This window comes from Leucoraja erinacea, chromosome 1 (assembly GCF_028641065.1).
Source record: "Leucoraja erinacea ecotype New England chromosome 1, Leri_hhj_1, whole genome shotgun sequence".
NCBI classification, from domain to species: Eukaryota; Metazoa; Chordata; class Chondrichthyes; order Rajiformes; family Rajidae; genus Leucoraja; species Leucoraja erinaceus.
Window position 1 is genome coordinate 64033295 of NC_073377.1, and position 18573 is coordinate 64051867.

The 18573-nt window shown below is 40.1% G+C and overlaps 1 protein-coding gene across 3 annotated transcripts in view; it reads left to right on the plus strand.

Annotated features, from left to right (window-relative positions):
- LOC129697394 (uncharacterized) overlaps positions 1-18573 on the plus strand; it is a 90120-nt gene that overhangs the window by 16660 nt on the left and 54887 nt on the right. For all 3 annotated transcript variants that reach the window (XM_055635904.1, XM_055635919.1, XM_055635911.1), the window contains exons 4-6: positions 2285-2359; positions 14068-14156; positions 17982-18144. In XM_055635904.1, coding sequence (XP_055491879.1) covers positions 2285-2359; positions 14068-14156; positions 17982-18144 — 327 coding nt within the window. The remainder of the gene's footprint in view (positions 1-2284; positions 2360-14067; positions 14157-17981; positions 18145-18573) is intronic.

Below are 18573 nucleotides of genomic sequence, written 5' to 3' on the forward strand. Positions count from 1 at the left end.
CCAAAACTGTACGCAATACTCCAGGTGTGGTCTCACCAAGACCCTGTACAACTGCAGTGAAATCTCTGCTCAAGAAGAGGGATGGCGAGGCACAGTTGGGGAGGGTTGCCGTTACTCGCGTCACAACAGGGATCTTGAGTGTCACAAAAGGAACCCCTCAGCTGCGCCTGTGCCGTTGGGGGCTATGGGCCTGTGGTGGAATATTGCCTTTGGGGATGGGGCCCAATGAGTCTGCACCTGGTCTAGTGGGAATTCATATCAAAAATGAGATTGTTTTGTCTTGCAAGCAACAATGCAAAAGATCCCACAGATGCTTTATTGCAACAGAATTAAAGCTGGTGTTTTCCAGGATGCTGGATTTGGGCAGGCATTTTAATTCTATATTAGTTGTATCCTGATATAATTTTAATCTTCTGCGCAATTGATTGTAAAATTGGTAGATGGCTAAGAGTAGTAGGTTTCCTTCCCTTAAGTGTCTCTAGTTATCCTGCAAATGGAAAATATATTTTTATAGGACCATGCAAAATCACTGATCCCACAAGGATTACTTGGGTTGCTGACATCTGGAGTTTCTCCCCCCACCCCACCATTTGTGACTCATTGCATCTTTGGGGCATTTATCCTCCCACACTCCCACCTCCCATGGCAGCTTGAATGATTGCCAGGCAGTTGCAATGAGAAATACTTACACTCAATCTTAGTTTTAGTTTATTGTCATGTGTACCGAGGTACAGTGAAAAGCTTTTGTTGCATGCTCAACAGTCAGAGGAAAGACAATCCATGATTACAATCGAGCCATAAACAATCTTCACAGGTTACCAGGTAGCAACATGCATTAGATGGGTGGATGATCAAAGTAACCTGGAGTAATGGCATAGTGTTCATGTTGATGGACTTCAAAGTGTGTCTGGGTTTAAAATAGAAACATAGACATAGAAAATAGGTGCAGGAGTAGGCCATTCGGCCCTTCGAGCCTGCACCGCCATTCAATATGATCGTGGCTGATCATCCAACTCAGTATCCTGTACCTGCCTTCTCTCCATACCCCCTGATCCCTTTAGCCACAAGGGCCACATCTAACTCCCTCTTAAATATAGCCAATGAACTGGCCTCAACTACCTTCTGTAGCAGAAAATTCCAGAGATTCACCACTCTCTGTGTGAAAAATTATTTTCTCATCTCGGTCCTAAAAGATTTCCCCCTTATCCTTAAACTGTGACCCCTTGTTCTGGACTTCCCCAACATCGGGAACAATCTTCCTGCATCTAGCCTGTCCAACCCCTTAAGAATTTTGTAAGTTTCCATAAAATCCCCCCTCAACCTTGCAGGACAATGCAGGACATTAGGTCATACCACAGCAGCATGAGATTGGCATTACTCAAAACGAACATGAAGCTGTGCATAATGATCAGAGAGAACAATTAGTTCACTAATGTGTTTTAGTTTTTTAGGTTTAGTTTAGTTTAGAGATGCAGCGCAGAAACAGGCCCTTCGACCCAACGAGTCGTCACCGACCAGCAATCTCCGCACATTAACACTACCCTACACACACTAGGGACAATTTTACATTAATTGCAAGCCAATTAACCTACATACCTGCAAATCTTTGGAGTGTGGGAAGAATCCAAAGATCTCGGAGAAAACCCACGCAGGTCACATGGAGAACATACAAACTCCATACAGAAAAGCACCCGTAGTCAGGATCGAATCCAGGTCTCTGGCAATGTAAGACAGTAGCTCTATCACTATGCCGCCATGTTTTAGGAAAGGAAACTTGCTATCCATTGCCTTTAAAGTACTTGTATATTTTATATCCACTTCAATGGATTGAATTCATTCCATCCAACTCTGGTCTCAATCAACAGAATGATTGCTGATACTGATTTCCAACTCCTGCACAAGGAAAGGCCAAAGTGTTTATTTTCCCATTTGTTCTTTAATTGAGACTTTGCTGAAATCAGAATACATTCCCAAAAGTAAAATCAGGACCTGAGAAAACCCAATTGAAAGTACAATGGAGCCGCAAAAAGAAATGCAATAAATTGTTTAGGACTACATGTGTACAGAAACAAGAACAAGAGAATAGCTTCAAGAATTATTTGTGACTCTTGTTAGATAAAAATATATTGATCCTGTGATACGAATTCTGGACCATATTATCATTCTGTTGAAAATATTTTTGTCTTTGTGGCATGGACGTTAGTCCTATGTTAGATGATGTGGCAGAAGTGCCTTTGGAAATTGATTGAGCTGATATATTTGTCTACATTTCACTTTGTTACAGGAGAGTGATTCTGCAAAGCTGAAGAGCCTGCTTTCTGTACTCCCTCATGAACGGACCACACATGGGATTTCACTGGTAATAGAATCACTATTAAAACTAATTAACACACTATTAACTAAACTAATAGTGTCAAATGTCTAACTATTAAGATTCAGATTTGCAAGATTCTAATTAAGATAATAAAGAAAAATTACCAGCTTTAACAGGTTCTTTAAATTTGGTTTAGTTTAGAGATACAGCATGGAAACAGGCCCTATGGCTCACCGAGTCTGCACCGACCAGCGATGACAATAGGTGCAGGAATAGGCCATTCGGCCCTTCGAGCCAGCACCGCCATTCAATGTGATCATGGCTGATCAGTACCCCGTTCCATCCTTCTCCCCATATCCTCTGACTCCGCTATTTTTAAGAGCCCTATCTAGCTCTCTCTTGAAAGCATCCAGAGAACCTGCCTCCACCGCCCTCTGAGGCAGAGAATTCCACAGACTTACAACTCTCCGTGAGAAAAAGTGTTTCCTCGTCTCCGTTCTAAATGGCTTACTCCTTATTCTTAAACTGTACTCAAGTTCTATCCTATACACAAGGGATTATTTTACAGAAGCCAATTAACCTACAAACCTGCTGGGGATGTGGGAAGTAGCTAGAGCATCTGGAGAAACCCCACACAGCCACAGGGAGAATATACAAACTCCGTACAGACCGCACCCATAGTCTGGGTCGAACCCAGGTCGCTAGCATTGTAAGGCAACAACTCTACCACTGCACCACTGTGCTGCCCTGCTCACAATATTATTGAAATATTTTGTCCTGTGTATCTTTTTTAAAATTTTATAAAATATTTTTTATTTATTAGAAGCAGTGTAGAAAAATATAAGCCGCGGCATATAACATAATACAGTTATTGTACAGCTTCAATTTTAATTTTTAGCTACAGTTGAGAGAAAAGAAGAGAGAAAAAGTGAGAGAGAGAAAAAGTGGATGTGCAAGAATAGAACCCCTAGACTAACAAATTGGTGTAGCCAAAGAGTGAGTAAGTAAAAGAAATAAGAAAGACGTAGAGAAATAAAAAGACAAAAACAGAAAGAAAAACAAAAGGTGATGATATACCTGCCTCGTATCCCTCCCCACCCATCACCCAACCTGTAATTAGATTTAACTCAAATTGTGTTGCACCATACTATCCTTGTAATGTATCAATGAATGGTGTCCATGTCTTTGAAAAATGCTCTGGTTTTTCTGCTAAGACACGTCTCATATTTTCGAGATGTAGTGTCTCAGACATGTTTGTAATCCACATTTTGAGAATAGGGGCAGATGTATGTTTCCAAAATTTGAGTATTAGTTTTTCCGCCATTATCAGACCATAATTAAGGAAACGTCTTTGAAATATTGATAGCTCAGAGCAGGCTTCTGACGCTCCTAGAATAATCAGTTCCGTGTCGGGGTCCAATTTTATTTTTAATGTTTTGGAGAACATTTCAAAAATTCCTCTCCAAGAGGCGAAGGAATGTGTTATAGTTGCTTCTTGAAGGAGACATTTGTCACAAATAGGAGATACATTTGGAAAGATCTTATTCAGTTTAGTCTTTGAATAGTAGTCTGTGCAGTATTTTAAATTGGATTAACGTATGTCTAATGTTAATCGAACAATTGTGTACATATAAACGGTTTTATTCCCATCTGTCTTTTAGTATTTTTAGGCCTAGTTCCTCTTCCCAGTCTCTTCTCATTGCTTCTGATGATGGGATTTCTATATTTAGAAGGGTATTATACAAATACAGGTGCACAACCTTTTATCCGAAAGCCTTGGGACCAGACACTTGTCGGATTTCGGACATTTTCGGATTTCAGAATGGAAGATTTTTAGCGTAGATTAGGTAGGTAGCGCGGGCGGCTTGAAAAGTCTGGAGCTGCTGCCTCCTCCCTGGTGACCGGGAGAATCATTGCATAAATGTTAGTCAGTTAGCTTGGAGGGATTTTATGTGGTGGTGGTGGAGTCGGGGTGAAGGGGGAAACTTTAATTCTTAGTCCCCTACCTGGTCGGCGACTCCCAACCTCGCGGAGCTGGGGGCTCCGTCCGGCCGCGGGCGGCGCCGGTTGTAGCTCCGACCCCGGCAACTCTACCCCTGGCTGCGAGGCGCTCCAAATCCAGCGCGGCCCGCGGTCGGACGTCCCAGCTCCGGGAATGTTGGGAGTCGGCGGCGTCGCGCTGGGATACCAGCGGGGAGCGGGCAATGCCTTACCGGGTCGCCGTGCGGCAAGCTCCGGAGCGCTGTGGCCGCCGACACACAACATCGCGGAGCGTCACTGGATTTGGAGCCGCGGAGCTGGGGGCTCCGCCCGGCCGCGGGCGGCGCCGGTTGGAGCTCCGACCCCGGCAACTCTACCCCTGGCTGCGCGGCTCCAAATCCAGCGACGCTCCGCGATGTTGTGTGTCGGCGGCCACAGCGCTCCGGAGCTTGCCGCACGGTGACCCGGTAAGGCATTGCCCGCTCCCCGCTGGTATCCCAGCGCGACGCCGCCGACTCCCGACATTCGCGGAGCTGGGGCGTCCGGCCGCGGGCCGCGCTGGATTTGGAGCGCCACGCAGCCAGGGGTAGAGTTGCCGGGGTCGGAGCTACAACCGGCGTCGCCCGCAGCCCCACCGGCCACAGCGCTGCGGAGCTTACTGCACGGCGACCCGGTAATGCATTGACCGCTCCCCGCCTCTCCGACCAGGTAGGGGACTAAGAATTAAAGTTTACCCCTTCACACATAAAAGCCCTCCAAACTAACTGACTAACATTTAAGCAATGATTTACAGATGTTTAAGCGTCTCCCGGTCTCCAGGGAGGAGGCAGCCGCTACAGTAGTACAGACCTGGGTTGACCGTGGGTCGTTTTGGGTCAAGTTTGGCGCCAAACGCGAGCTTTGGTGCGCAGACGACATCTGGAAAAAATGGCCGGTTTTCGGAGCTTTTCGGTTTCTGGAACACCGGATAAAAGGTTGTGCACCTGTATGATGTTAAGTTGTTTGACTCTGAATTTCTATTCATATATTTGTCTAGTATGTCTGGCAGCAGAGTTTGGTAGTCATGGGTATATGTTTTCAGATAGTCTCGAATTTGACGATATCTGAAATATTGATTACCTTTCAGGTGATATTTCGACTGTAATTCCTGAAATGAGAGGAGTTCCCATCTCGTAGAGATCTCCAAGTTTTTTTGATTCCTAGTCTTTCCCAATAAGTAAATGTTTTATCTATAATAGATGGCTTGAACAAAGGGTTATTCTCTATTGGTGAAAGAAGAGATCAATTTCTTAGTTTAAAAGTTGATTTTACTAGTCTCCAGATTCGTAAAGTGCTGTGAATAATCGTTTTTTTTTATCATATAGTGTGTTCTTCAAATTTGTTGGGGAGAGAAGAATCACGCCTATATTAAAAGGCGAGCAATCCTCTCTCTCCATTATTAACCAGTCTACCTGTTGGCATGAGTTATCCAGCCAGTAAATTACATTTTTAATATTCATTGCCCAATAATAGTATAAGAAGTTGGGACGAGCCAATCAGCCCGTTTCTTTGGGTTTACATAGATGCCGTTTATGAATTCTATATGTTTTATAATCCCAGATAAAGTTTGTAATCAGAGAATCAAGATTTTTGAAAAAAAAGTTTAGGAAGGTATATCGGCCTTGATTGAAATAAATACCGAATTTGTGGAAGGAAGATCATCTTTATAGCATTTATTCTGCCTATTTGAGACAATGGGAGTGTTTTCCAAAATTGAATAAGAGCATTTAATTTAGTAACTAAAGGCGGGAGGTTTGCATTGAATAGAGAGGTATATTTTCTGGTTACCTGAACACCCAGATATTTGAATTTTTTCCGTAGCAATTCTGAAAGGGAATTTTAGAAGGTGTGTCGACTCTTCAGGTTTTATTGACATAATTTCACTTTTGTTCCAGTTTATTCTATGTCCTGAAAAGGATATCCTGAAATTCTATAGTTATTCTATATCCTGAAAAAGACAGTGTGTGAGGCAGGAGGCAGAGAAGGGAAACACTCAGACCCAACAAGTAGGGGAGAAAGAAGAAAAATATAATAAACAGAGAATAAGAAGTGGTGGGTTTCTTAATGTGTATATTTTAATGCCAGGAGCATTGTAAGAAAGGTGGATGAGCTTAGAGCCTGGATTGACACCTGAAAGTATGATGTTGTGGCGATCAGTGAAACATGGTTGCAGGATGGCTGTGATTGGCAACTAAATATTCCAGGATTCGTTGCTTCAGGTGTGATAGAATTGGAGGGGCAAGAGGTGGAGGTGTTGCATTGCTTGTCAGGGAAGATATTACAGCAGTGCTTTGGCAGGATAGATTAGAGGGCTCGTCTAGGGAGGCTATTTGGGTAGCTGAGAAATGGGAAAGGTGTATCAACATTTATAGGGGTGTATTATAGACCGCCTAATGGGGAGTTAGAATTGGAAAAGCAAATATGTAAGGAGATAGCAGATATTAGTAGTAAACATAAGGTAGTGATTGTGGAAGATTTCAATTTTCCACACATAGACTGGGAAACACATTCTGTAAAAGTGCTGGATGGTTTGGAGTTTGTAAAATGTGTGCAGGATAGTTTTTTGCAGCAATACATTGAGGTGCCTACTAGAGAATGGGCAGTGCTGGACCTCCTGTTAGGAAATGAGACAGGTCAGGTGGCGGAGGTATGTGTTGGGGAACACTTCGGGTCCAGTGATCACAATACCATTAGTTTCAATATAATTATGGAGAGGGTCAGAACTGGACCAAGGGTTTAGATTTTTGATTGGAGAAAGGCAAACTTTGAGGAGATGCGAAAGGATTTAAAAGGAGTGAATTGAGACATTTTGTTTTATGGGAAGGATATAGAAGAGAAATTGAGAACATTTAAAGGTGACATTTTAAGAGTACAGAATCTTTATGTCCCTGTTCGGTTGAAAAGAAATAGTAAAAATTGGAAAGGGCCCTGGTTTTCAAGGGAAATTGGACACTTGGTTTAGAAAAAGAGAGAGATCTACAATAATTATAGGCAGCATGGAGTAAATGAGGTGCTTGAGGAGTATAAAGAATGTAAAAAGAATCTTAAGAAATAAATTAGAAAAGCTAAAAGAAGATATGAGGTTGCTTTGGCAGGTAAGGTGAAAGTAAATCCAAAGGGTTTCTACAGCTATATTAATACCAAAATGATAACGAGGGATAAAATTGTTCCATTAGAGAATCAGAGTGGACAGTTATCTGCAGAGCCAAAAGAGATGGGGTAGATATTGAACAATTTCTTTTTGTCGGTATTCACCAAGGAGAACGATATTGAACTATATGAGGGAAGGGAAACAAGTTGAGTAGCTATGGAAACTATGAGGATCAAAGAAGAGGAAGTACTGACACTTTTGAAAAATATAAAAGTGGATAAGTCTCCAGGTCCCGACAGGATATTCCCTAGGACATTGAGGGAAGTTAGTGTAGAAATAGCAGGGGCTATGACAGAAATATTTCAAATGTCATTAGAAACAGGAATGGTGCCGGAGGATTGGCGTACAGCGCATGTTGTTCCATTGTTTAAAAAGGGTTCTAAGAGTAAACCTAGCAATTATAAACCTGCTAGTTTGACGTCAGTGGTGGGAAAATTAATGGAAAGGATACTTAGAGATAATATATATAATTATCTGGATAAACAGGGTCTGATTAGGAACAGTCAACATGGATTTGTGCCTGGAAGGTCAGGTTTGACTAATCTTCTTGAATTTTTTGAAGAGGTTACTAGGGAAATTGATGAGGGTAAAGTGGTGGATGTTGTCTATATGGACTTCAGTAAGGCCTTTGACGAGGTTCCACATGGAAGGTTGGTTAAGAAGGTTCAATTGTTGGGTATTATAGTGGAGTAGCAAGATGGATTCAACAGTGGCTGAATGGGAGATACCAGAGAGTAATGGTGGATAACTGTTTGTCAGGTTGGAGGCCGCTGACTGGTGGGGTGCCTCAGGGATCTGTGTTAGGTCCACTGTTGTTTGTCATATACATCAACTGGCTGATGGTGTGGTAAATGGGATTAGTAAGTATACAGATGATATTAAGATAGGTGGTGTTGTGGATAATGACGTAGATTTTCAAAGTCTACAGAGAGATTTAGTCCATTTGGAAGAGTGGGCTGAAAGATGGCAGATGTAGTTTAATGCTGATAAGTGTGAGGTGCTACATCTTGGCAGGACAATTCAAAATAGGACGTACATGGTAAATGGTAGCGAATTGAGGAATGCAGTTGAACAGAGGGATCTAGGAATAACTGTGCATAGTTCCCTGAAGGTGGAATCCCATGTAGATAGGGTGGTAAAGAAAGCTTTTGGTGTGCTGGCCTTTATAAATCAGAGCATTGAGTATATAAGTTGGGATGTAATGTTAAAATTGTACAAGGCATTGCTGAGGCCAATTCTGGAGTATGGTGTACAAATTTGGTCGCAAATTATAGGAAAGATGTCAACAAAATAGAGAGAGTAAGTACAGAGGAGATTTACTAGAATGTTGCCTGGGTTTCAGCACCTAAGTTACAGAGAAAGATTGAATAAGTTAGGTCTTTATTCTTTGGAGCACAGAAGGTTAAGGGGGGACTTGATAAAGGTCTTTAAAATGATGAGAGGGATAGACAGAGTTGACGTGGATAAGCTTTTTCCATTGAGAGTAGGGAAGATTCAAACAAGAGGACATGATTTGAGAATTAAGGGACAAAAGTTTAGGGGTAACATGAGGAGGAACTTCTTTACTCAGAGAGAGGTAGCTGTGTGGAATGAGCTTCCAGTGGAAGTGGAGGAGGCAGGTTCGATTTTATCATTTAAAAATAAATTGGATAGATATATGGATGGGAAAGGAATGGAGGGTTATGGTCTGAGTGTAGGTAGTTGGGACTAGGTGAGAGTAAGTGTTCAGCACGGACTAGAAAAGCCGAGATGGCCTGTTTCCATGCTGTAATTGTTATATGGTTATATGGCACCCAATTCCTCTATAAGATTTAATATATTTGGAATACTAACTTGAGAATTGGTGATATATAATAATACATCATCTGCATATAATGATATTTTATTATTGGAGTATTTAGAATTATAGCCGTGAATGTTCGGATGTACTCTTATACTTTCCGCTAGAGGTTCAATTGCAAGGGCAAATAACAGGGGTGATAATGCACATCCCTGACTATTGCCCCTGGATAACTGGAATTTAGGAGAGAGTATATGGTTAGTCAGTATTCTGGCAGACGGCTTATCATATAACAGTTTTATCCATGAAATAACATTTTCTCCCATCTGAAATTTTTTGCAGTACTGTAAAAAAGATATTTCCATTCTACTTGGTCAAATGCTTTTTCTGCATCTAATGAAATAATTGAGAAGTCTTCTTTAGTTCTGTGTGAGTACATTATGTTAAAAAGGCGTCTCAAATTATTAAACAAATGTCTTTTGGGTATAAACCCTGTTTGATCCGAGTGTATTAATTTATTAACGTATTTACTTAATCTTCTTGCCAAAGTTTTCGCTAATATTTTCTGATCTGTATTTAACAGGGCGATTGCTCTGTATCATCCCGGGTCTTCTCGATCTTTATCTTTTTTGGGTATAAGTGTGATAGTTGATTCAGCTAGTGTTTGTGGTAATGTCTGTTCTTTAAATGCGTATGTATAAAGGTTGTATAAACGCGGGGAAATTACCTCGTAAAATCTTTTATAAAATTTGTTACTAAACCCGTCTGGTCCTGGTGTTTTACCGTTCTTCAGTGAATTGATTGTCTCTTCTATTTCTTTAATTGAAATCTGTGCTCCTAATTCCTCTTGTTCCAGCGGATTAAGTGTTGGAAGTTTACAGTTATCAAGAAAGTTTGTAATTTTTCTCCTTTCTGTTGATGTTTTGGATGTATATAAGTTTTGATAAAATTGGGCAAATCTTTCATTAATGTCTTTTGGAAGCGTTAACAATTCACCTTTATCTGATATGATTTTTAGAATAGCATGGTCCTTTTCAACTTTTCCAACTGCCGTGCTGAAAGTTTGTGTGGTTTGTCGCCGAATTCGAATTTTCCTTTTTTGTAATTTGAAATAATCTGATAACTCTTGCAGATAGAATTTGATTAGCTTAAATTTTAATATTGCTATCTTGTTGTGTTTATCTGTAGTCGGATCTATCGCGTTTTCTAAGTCAAGTTGTCTGATCTGTTCTTCTAGTTGCAATTGTTCCGTCCTATTCTTTTTATTTTGTTATGCTTGATATGAAATGATAGAACCTCTAATAAAAACCTTAAAAGATTCCCATAATAATCAGGGCGCAATACCTGGGGTATCATTGGTCTCAAAAAAGAGTTCCATCTGTTGTTTTAAATATTTACAACAATCCGGGTTATTTAGTATTTGTGAGTTAAACCTCCAGAACGATTTTTTATTAAACATTCCTTCTAGTTTCAAGGAGAAGGTTAGTGAAGAATGATTGGAAAAAGTACTATTATGGTATTTGGGACTCATTGTGAAAGGTATTAATTTAGTGTCCACTAGAAAATAGTCAATACATGTATAGGTTTTATGTACTGATGAGTAAAAGGAGTATTCTCTTCCGGATGGGTTTGCAATCCTCCATACATCTGTTATATTTATATTTCTTATATACGTATTTAAGAGTTCACTGGATTTTGATTTTGTATTATATCTCTTTTGTTGAGCGGATTTATCGAGGTATTCCAAAACGCAATTGAAATCTCCCCAATTATCAGGTTTTGCTGGGTGGAATCTAAAATTATATTCAAGATTTTATTAAAAAATTGGGGGTTGTCAAAGTTAGGAGCATAAATATTTACCATAGTAAGTGGGGTAGAATATATCTCCCCAGAGACTATGACATACCTCCCACCTTTGTCGGCAATGGTGTTTTTAATGTTTAAATGGTATGCCCTTACGGATTATAATTGCAGTGCCTCTGGATTTGGAGAGATAGGAGGAGTGATATGTTTGACTGATCCAATTGGCCTTCAGCCTGGTCTGAGCTTGAGCTTTAAGATGCGTTTCCTGTAATAATATTATGTCGGCATTAAATGATTTTAATTGGGCAAGAATCTTACCCTTTTTAATGTTTTAACTGACATTCTCATTACAAGAGTAGATTGTTGGGCTCACTTTTCTCTCCCTGTTGGAAAGGGGGTGTTGGTTATTTAAACATGAATGTGGAAAGGGTTTCAGTGTTGGGGGTCAGGTTAGAGTGAAGGCTTTGAAATTGAAAACACAGACAATGAACAGGGTGTCAACTTGCTGTCTATTTTTACAATTTTAATACCAAATGGTGTTAACCAAACCTTCCAAATGAATCTTTGGTTCCTTTGAGAATTGACAGCATAGCAATAATTTCAAAAGCCAATGTTGGATCAATCCTTCTGATTCATCACAAATCCTTCAGCATTTGACTAGGCACAAAGATGACGATGGATCTTGCACAAAGTAACCCCAACAAACTGCATTGACTATGCAAAATGTGTTTGGACACGTTAGGCTACAGAAACGTGGGTTCTAGGGTAAAATTACAGCAAAAGATTATTGGCACAATGAAGCAGATAAATAATATGTATATATATTTTGCTGTGTTGTTTTGAAGAAGGCCAGCTATGCCATGTTCAATAGTACGTGTAAGGCTGGTTTTGTATTCTATTTTTCTACTTGATTTAAATGCACTATTTAAGAGAGGGATTGAGGGGGGCTCTCTCAGGTGGGGGGGCTATACCTGCCATTTATTTTTGTTCATAACTGTAATTTAGGATTCCCAAAGTGGGATTTTGAGCAACCTTACGTAGTTGCAACCACACACAAGTGGGGTTACCCAGGAGAGACCTAGTCACATATTTTCTCCTTTTTATGAGGAGCTGGCACATCAGTTTGTTAAGGATGCCCAGCTGGGTTGGTTAGGTAGGAAGTATCCTTTTTTCTTCCTTTTCTTTTTCTCGTCTTGTGTGCAAAGTTTTAATGTTCACGGATATGTTTGTTTTGTAAATGTTCTTTTATGTAAGGAGTAATACCGCAGCATTGCAGTCCAGTAAATTGTATTGTGAGTATAGCGGACATTCACAGGCCAACCAGAGTAAGCAACTAGTGGAATACACAATGAAGGATAATGACTAATTTACAGATTGTAAGCTATAATGTTCACGGTCTAAATCACCCTATAAAGAGGAAACAAATTCAGAGTCAACTTATAAACCTAGGATGTGGAGTTGCATTGATACAGGAAACTCATTTGGTGGAAACTGAACACAAAAAGCTTAGAAGAGAGTGGGTGGGTGAGGTATTTAGCGCCTCTTATGGGGAAAAGGAGAGGGATGACCATCTTTTTCAATAGAAATTTAGTTTTCTCCGTAGAGAAAGTGCTCCTAGACACACTGGGGAAATATGTAATGGTAATTGGCACAATAAGTGGGAAGGAAGTATCGCTACTAAATATTTATGCACCAACGGAAGATGATCACTCTTTCTTTAGAGACATTGCAAATATAATTGCAGAAAATGCCAAAGGTATGATAATACTTGGTGGAGACTTTAATCCTGTTCTTGATGAGAGGCTGGATAGATTACCAGATGAGCACAATCAAGCAAAAAATTCCAAAACACTAAATAACATGCTTGAGGAGTGACTGTGTATAAGTCCATACATAGGGGTGATCAATGACAAAAAAAAGTGGGGGGCTGTGAATCTGATGCTTCTGCGATAGAACTCTAGGATGATCTGATGTGATGCTGACAGCTGCTATGTGATTTGTATATTTTGTTTGTATGTGCACTTTGTCTTGTTAATAAATGTTGAGTGCAAAAAAAAACCCCAAAAAAGATAGGCAGGTACTGCAGTCACATTGGCAAGTCTGGAAAGTGTTATCAGTTGAGAATTTCTATTTTTTCTTGTATATGAAATCTTGTTACCTCTTCTCACGATTTATTTTGGATATTACAACTTGGAGCAAGGAAATGTATAGAGCAGCAGTTATATTCAAAAGACTCAGCTGTGCTGTTTTCACCAACTTAAAGGTCAATCAATTCTTGCTTTTACTTTGTTTAAGAAGGAACTGCAGATGCTGGAGAATCGAAGGTTACACAAAAAAGCTGGAGAAACTCAGCGGGTGCAGCAGCATCTATGGAGCGAAGGAAATAGGCAACATTTCGGGCCAAAACCCTTCTTCAGACTGAAGAAGGGTTTCGGCCCGAAACGGTGCCTATTTCCTTCGCTCCATAGATGCTGCTGCACCCGCTGAGTTTCTCCAGCTTTTTTGTGTAACCTTGCTTTTACTTTGTCTGGGTTCTGAAGCTCTTGATCATCTCCGTTTCAGCACTATTCATGCTGATTGGGGTGTGCACAACACCCCATTACCTGAAGTCCTCTCCTTCATCCTGCTGACTTGAGGATGAGCTTGTTGTCTTGACACTATGTAACTAAGCTCTCTTTTCCCATCCTGCACTCCGTCTCACCATTAAAGGAAAATAATTTGGCTATGAAATTTTCAGTCACCATTTAAAAAATCAGAGAACTGGTCTTCACATAACTGCAGTAAATGTGTATTAAGTTTAAAAGAGACAATTTTATTGAAAATCAACTGGCAACAAAAGCACTGATCCACTGCCGGGGTTAGAGAATGGGTTACAAAATTAAAAGGGAAAGGAAATTATATTTGGGATAAATTGGTAACAAGTTTGTATAAAAATATAGTAGAATTAAAATACAGTATATTATTACAGTAATAAAAATGTACTTATCCTTTTTGTTAAAGGCACAAACACTTCTACATAATAACCAGGCATTTCAATGCATGCCCCATATTGTCCAACTGGAGATTTGCCAAGCTGCAGTCTATCAGCGGTAAGTGACAAGGTTACAGAGACACACCGGAGATTATTTAACAATGAATCTGCCAGCTTTATTGACTATTTGCTACTGAATTATTACAGTCATTTATTGCTGGAGTAAAGTTTAAATATAGTTGAATGAGCCAAGAATGAAATATGGCCTACTTGCCTTTTACAATTAGGCTCTTATCAATCTTGAGTTCTAAGGTCATACCGAGACATATTTGTCAAAAAACCTGCCGCAACAATTCTCTGCTGTACCACAAAGGGATATTATTCAATGAGCATCGGACATAGTGGCACAACGGTAGATTGGTGCCTCACAGGACCAGAGACCTGGATTCAATCCTGACTACGGGCTTTGTCTGAACGGAGTTTGTACGTTCTCCCTGTGACCGGCATGGGTTTTCCCTGAGATCTTCAGTTTCCTCCCATACTCCAAAGATGTACAAGTTTGTAGGTTAATTGGCTTGGTATAAAAATGTTTTTTTTTTAATTTTAATTGTCCCAAGGGTGTTAATATGCGGGGATCATTGGTCGGTGCGGACTCAGTGGGCCAAAGGGCCTATTTTTGCGTTGTATCTCTAAATTAAACTAACCACAGAGATCAGATTTAAAACCTTCCCTGTGGTGAATCAGTTGATACAATCCAGACCTGCAATAACTGGCCCACCCCATCTCACCTCACCTCACCCAGCAGCACCTTGGGTAGAATGGACTGCCAAATGCATGAATTTAAAATTCCCTACACGTGTTCAGCTGTGCACTGTTGAGAAAGGTCATGAAACAAAATGGTAAGGTTAAAAATGGTCAGTGATTAAGGCAAGTTAGTGCTAATATGATCTGTCCTTAGACAATTGCACACTTTGCATCCATTCTTGTCCGGACAATATCGCACCCTGAGTGATGTTCTTCTCAGATGTCGAAAACCCCAAACTGCACTTGGAAGTGCCAGCCACTGATGACACTCAGCAACAGGTGTTGCAGGGCCAAATTGAACAACAAATTCCCTTGCAGAGTATCCAAACCAAAATTATGACCTGTATTATTTATAAAGGCCAACTCTAACACCTCCTTTTGTGTTATCTGATGGGTTAAGAATAAAACATAAAGGTAAAGGGTATGTTTGATGTCTGATTATTTGTAAAAAAGACATAGATTATTATTTAAATTAGTAAAAAAAACTTTGTAGAAAGTGGCAGACTGAAAGGACTTGAGAGCACAAGAAACAGCAGATCCTGGAATCGTAATCAGAAGATAAAGTGCTGGAAGTATTCAACATGTCATGCAGCATCTGTGGAGGGAATGGACTGACAATATTGGATCTCTTCCACAGACTGATTGGTGTAGGGAAGAGAAAGCTGGAAACTAGAGGTGGTGAAGCAAAGACTGGTAAAAGATAGGTGGATACAGGTGAGGGGGTTATTGGCAGATGGGTGGAGATAATGACAAAGGCTTGAGATGAATAGGTGACAAAAGAGCATCATATAATAAAAGGAGTGAAATGTAAATGTGGAGAGAGGGATATTTGGGACCTGGGGATAGGAGATGAGCATGCAGAGACGGGGAAAGCAGGGAGCAGGGTGACTGGGTGGTCATGTTAGAAAGTTCTATCCACAACAGCAGTCGGGAAACCACGTTCTCTGAAGAAAGAGAACGTTGCAAATGTCCCAGAGTAGAAAGCCTCACCTTGGGTGCAGATAGAGAAATTGAGAGTCGGGGATGGTGTCCTTGTGGGAGGCACGGTGGGAGGAGATGTAGTCAAGGTAATTAAGGGAGTTGGCGGGTTTGTAACAGATGTTAATTGATAGTTTGTCCTCTGTGATGGAGACAGAGATATATCGAGTTTGGGGATCAGAGATAGTCCACTTGAAGGGGATTTGGGGATTTGAAGGACATGAGGGCCTTTGTACATAGAAACATTGAAAATAGGTGCAGGAGCAGGCCATTCGGCCCTTCGAGCCAGCACTGCCATTCAATAGGGAGTACAGAGAAGGTTCACCAGACTGATTCCAGGGATGTCAGGACTTTCATATGAAGAAAGACTGGATAGACTCGGCTGGTACTCGCTAGAATTTAGAAGATTGAGGGGGGATCTTATAGAAACTTACAAAATTCTTAAGGAGTTGGACAGGCTAGATGCAGGAAGATTGTTCCCGATGTTGGGGAAGTCCAGAACTAGGGGTCACAGTTTAAGGATAAAGGGAAAATCTTTTAGGGCCGAGATGAGAAAAACATTTTTCACACAGAGAGTGGTGAATCTCTGGAATTCTCTGCCACAGAAGGTAGTTGAGTCCAGTTCATTGGCTATATTTAAGAGGGAGTTAGATGTGTCCCTTGTGGCTAAATGGATCAGGGGGTATGGAGAGAAGGCAGGTACAGGATACTGAGTTGGATGATCAGCCATGATCATATTGAATGACGGTGCAGGCTCGAAGGGCCAAATGGCCTACTCCTGCACCTATTTTCTATGTTTCTATGTTAATAGGATATAGGCTGCATCTGAAATCAGTACCCCGTTCTGGCTTTTCCCCCATATCCCTTGATTCCCTTAGCCCTAAGAGCTAAATCTAACACTCTCTTGAAAACATCCAGTGATTTTTTGTAACAAACATTGTAACAGACATATTAACAGACATCAAAATTGAATCTGAATCTGAACAGACATATTACACTTAAAACTAACAAATTGTTAATTAGGAAGGTTAATTGAATGCAGATTTTTATTTCAAAAGGGTTGGAATAATAAAGTAGGGAAGTTATTAAATTGTACAAGGCACCATTGTGACTATATCTTGAGTATCATGAACAGCGTTCATCTATTTAGTTAAGAAAATATATATTGCAGTTGGAAGCTGTACAGAGAAGGTTCACTGGGATGATCCTGGATATTGAGGGATCATTTTACGAAGAAAGACAGTTTGGATCTGTACTCATTAGACTTTAGACAAATGAGAGGCAATCTTATTCAAACATAAAGGAACATCGGGCCTCTGTAGAGACAATTGCGGTGGCCTCAATAAGCCTGACTTTGGGGTGAACTTGGGGTGGGGACTGGACATTGTGCCTTCCCCCACAGTGGTATCCACTGTGGGGGGATGATTTTTTTTGTCTGTAATGTAATCCTGTTAGTCTTTGTCCAAGATGGCTGCCGTGGAGGGAGAGTGGACGCTGGCGTGCTTTGGCTGCCGCTGCTCTCTCTTCACATTGTGTTTTTGATTTTCTGTTTTTGGACTGAATTCTGTTTTTAGTTTGTGTCTCTGTGATGTCTTTATTATTTATTTTACTCTGATTATATGTTTATATTCCTGTTAATCTATGTAAGGTGTCCTTGAGATGTCTGAAAGGCGCCCAACAAATAAAATTTATTATTATTATTATTATTATATTGGATTAATCGAGGGTAAGGTAAATGTTAGAAAGTTATTTGCTCTTATGGGACAGTATAGAACCAGAAGGTATAATCTTAGAATAAAGGTGCAACCATTTAAGACTGAGATGAGAAAGAATTTCAAAATCTTTGGAATTCCTTACCCAAGAAAACTGTGGAAGCTGAATACTTGATTTATTTTCAAAACTGATATTAATTTTTAATTTGTCTGGAAATACAGCGCTATTGTGGAAAAAATAGAAAAGTGGAATTGAGGAAAGTTGGATCAGTTATAAATGCAATATTTATGGAGTATAATCAAGGGGTTAAATATCTATGCATGTTCCTACTCCTCATAGGCTTTTCATCCAATGCTGACTATGCTCCTCACTTATTGTTGGAAAAGCGAGAGACTGAAGATTTAAGCTTGGAATTAAGTTTTCATTGTGTAATTTATTTTCTATTTAGATATGAAGCTAAAACAACAGTCATACGAAAAGGTCATCAACCAGAAGGCTGCTATTTTGTAGTTACTGGTAAACTAACAGCAAAATCAAATGATGCCTCTTCAATAGTTCAGAATAGCATCACTGAAGTTCTGAATGAAATTGAAGAAGGTGACTTGTTTGGGGTAAGATTATTGGCGCTAACTAATTTTTGTGATTTTATATTGGTGAAAACGAAAATATTTTTGGATATTAGTAGAATTAAAGGATGTAGGCTTATTTCAATAAAGTGGGACTGAGTCATAATCTTATTGGGTGGCACAACAGGTACAAGGGCTAAATGACCCACTCCTGCTTATTTCTCCTGGGATCTCATGTTCTATCTGAATTTCATTTAAAGTATTATGACCACTCAAAATTTCTACCTTCTTCTCGACTTTGTGTTCATGTTCATGTTATAGGAGCAAAAATAAAGTATTTAGCCTATTGAGCTCATCTCAACCTCATTCTCCTGCCTTCTCCCAATAACTATTGACACCTTTACTAATCAAGAACCTATCAAATTCCACTTTCAAAATACCCAATGACATGGCCTCCACAGCCATCTGTGGCAA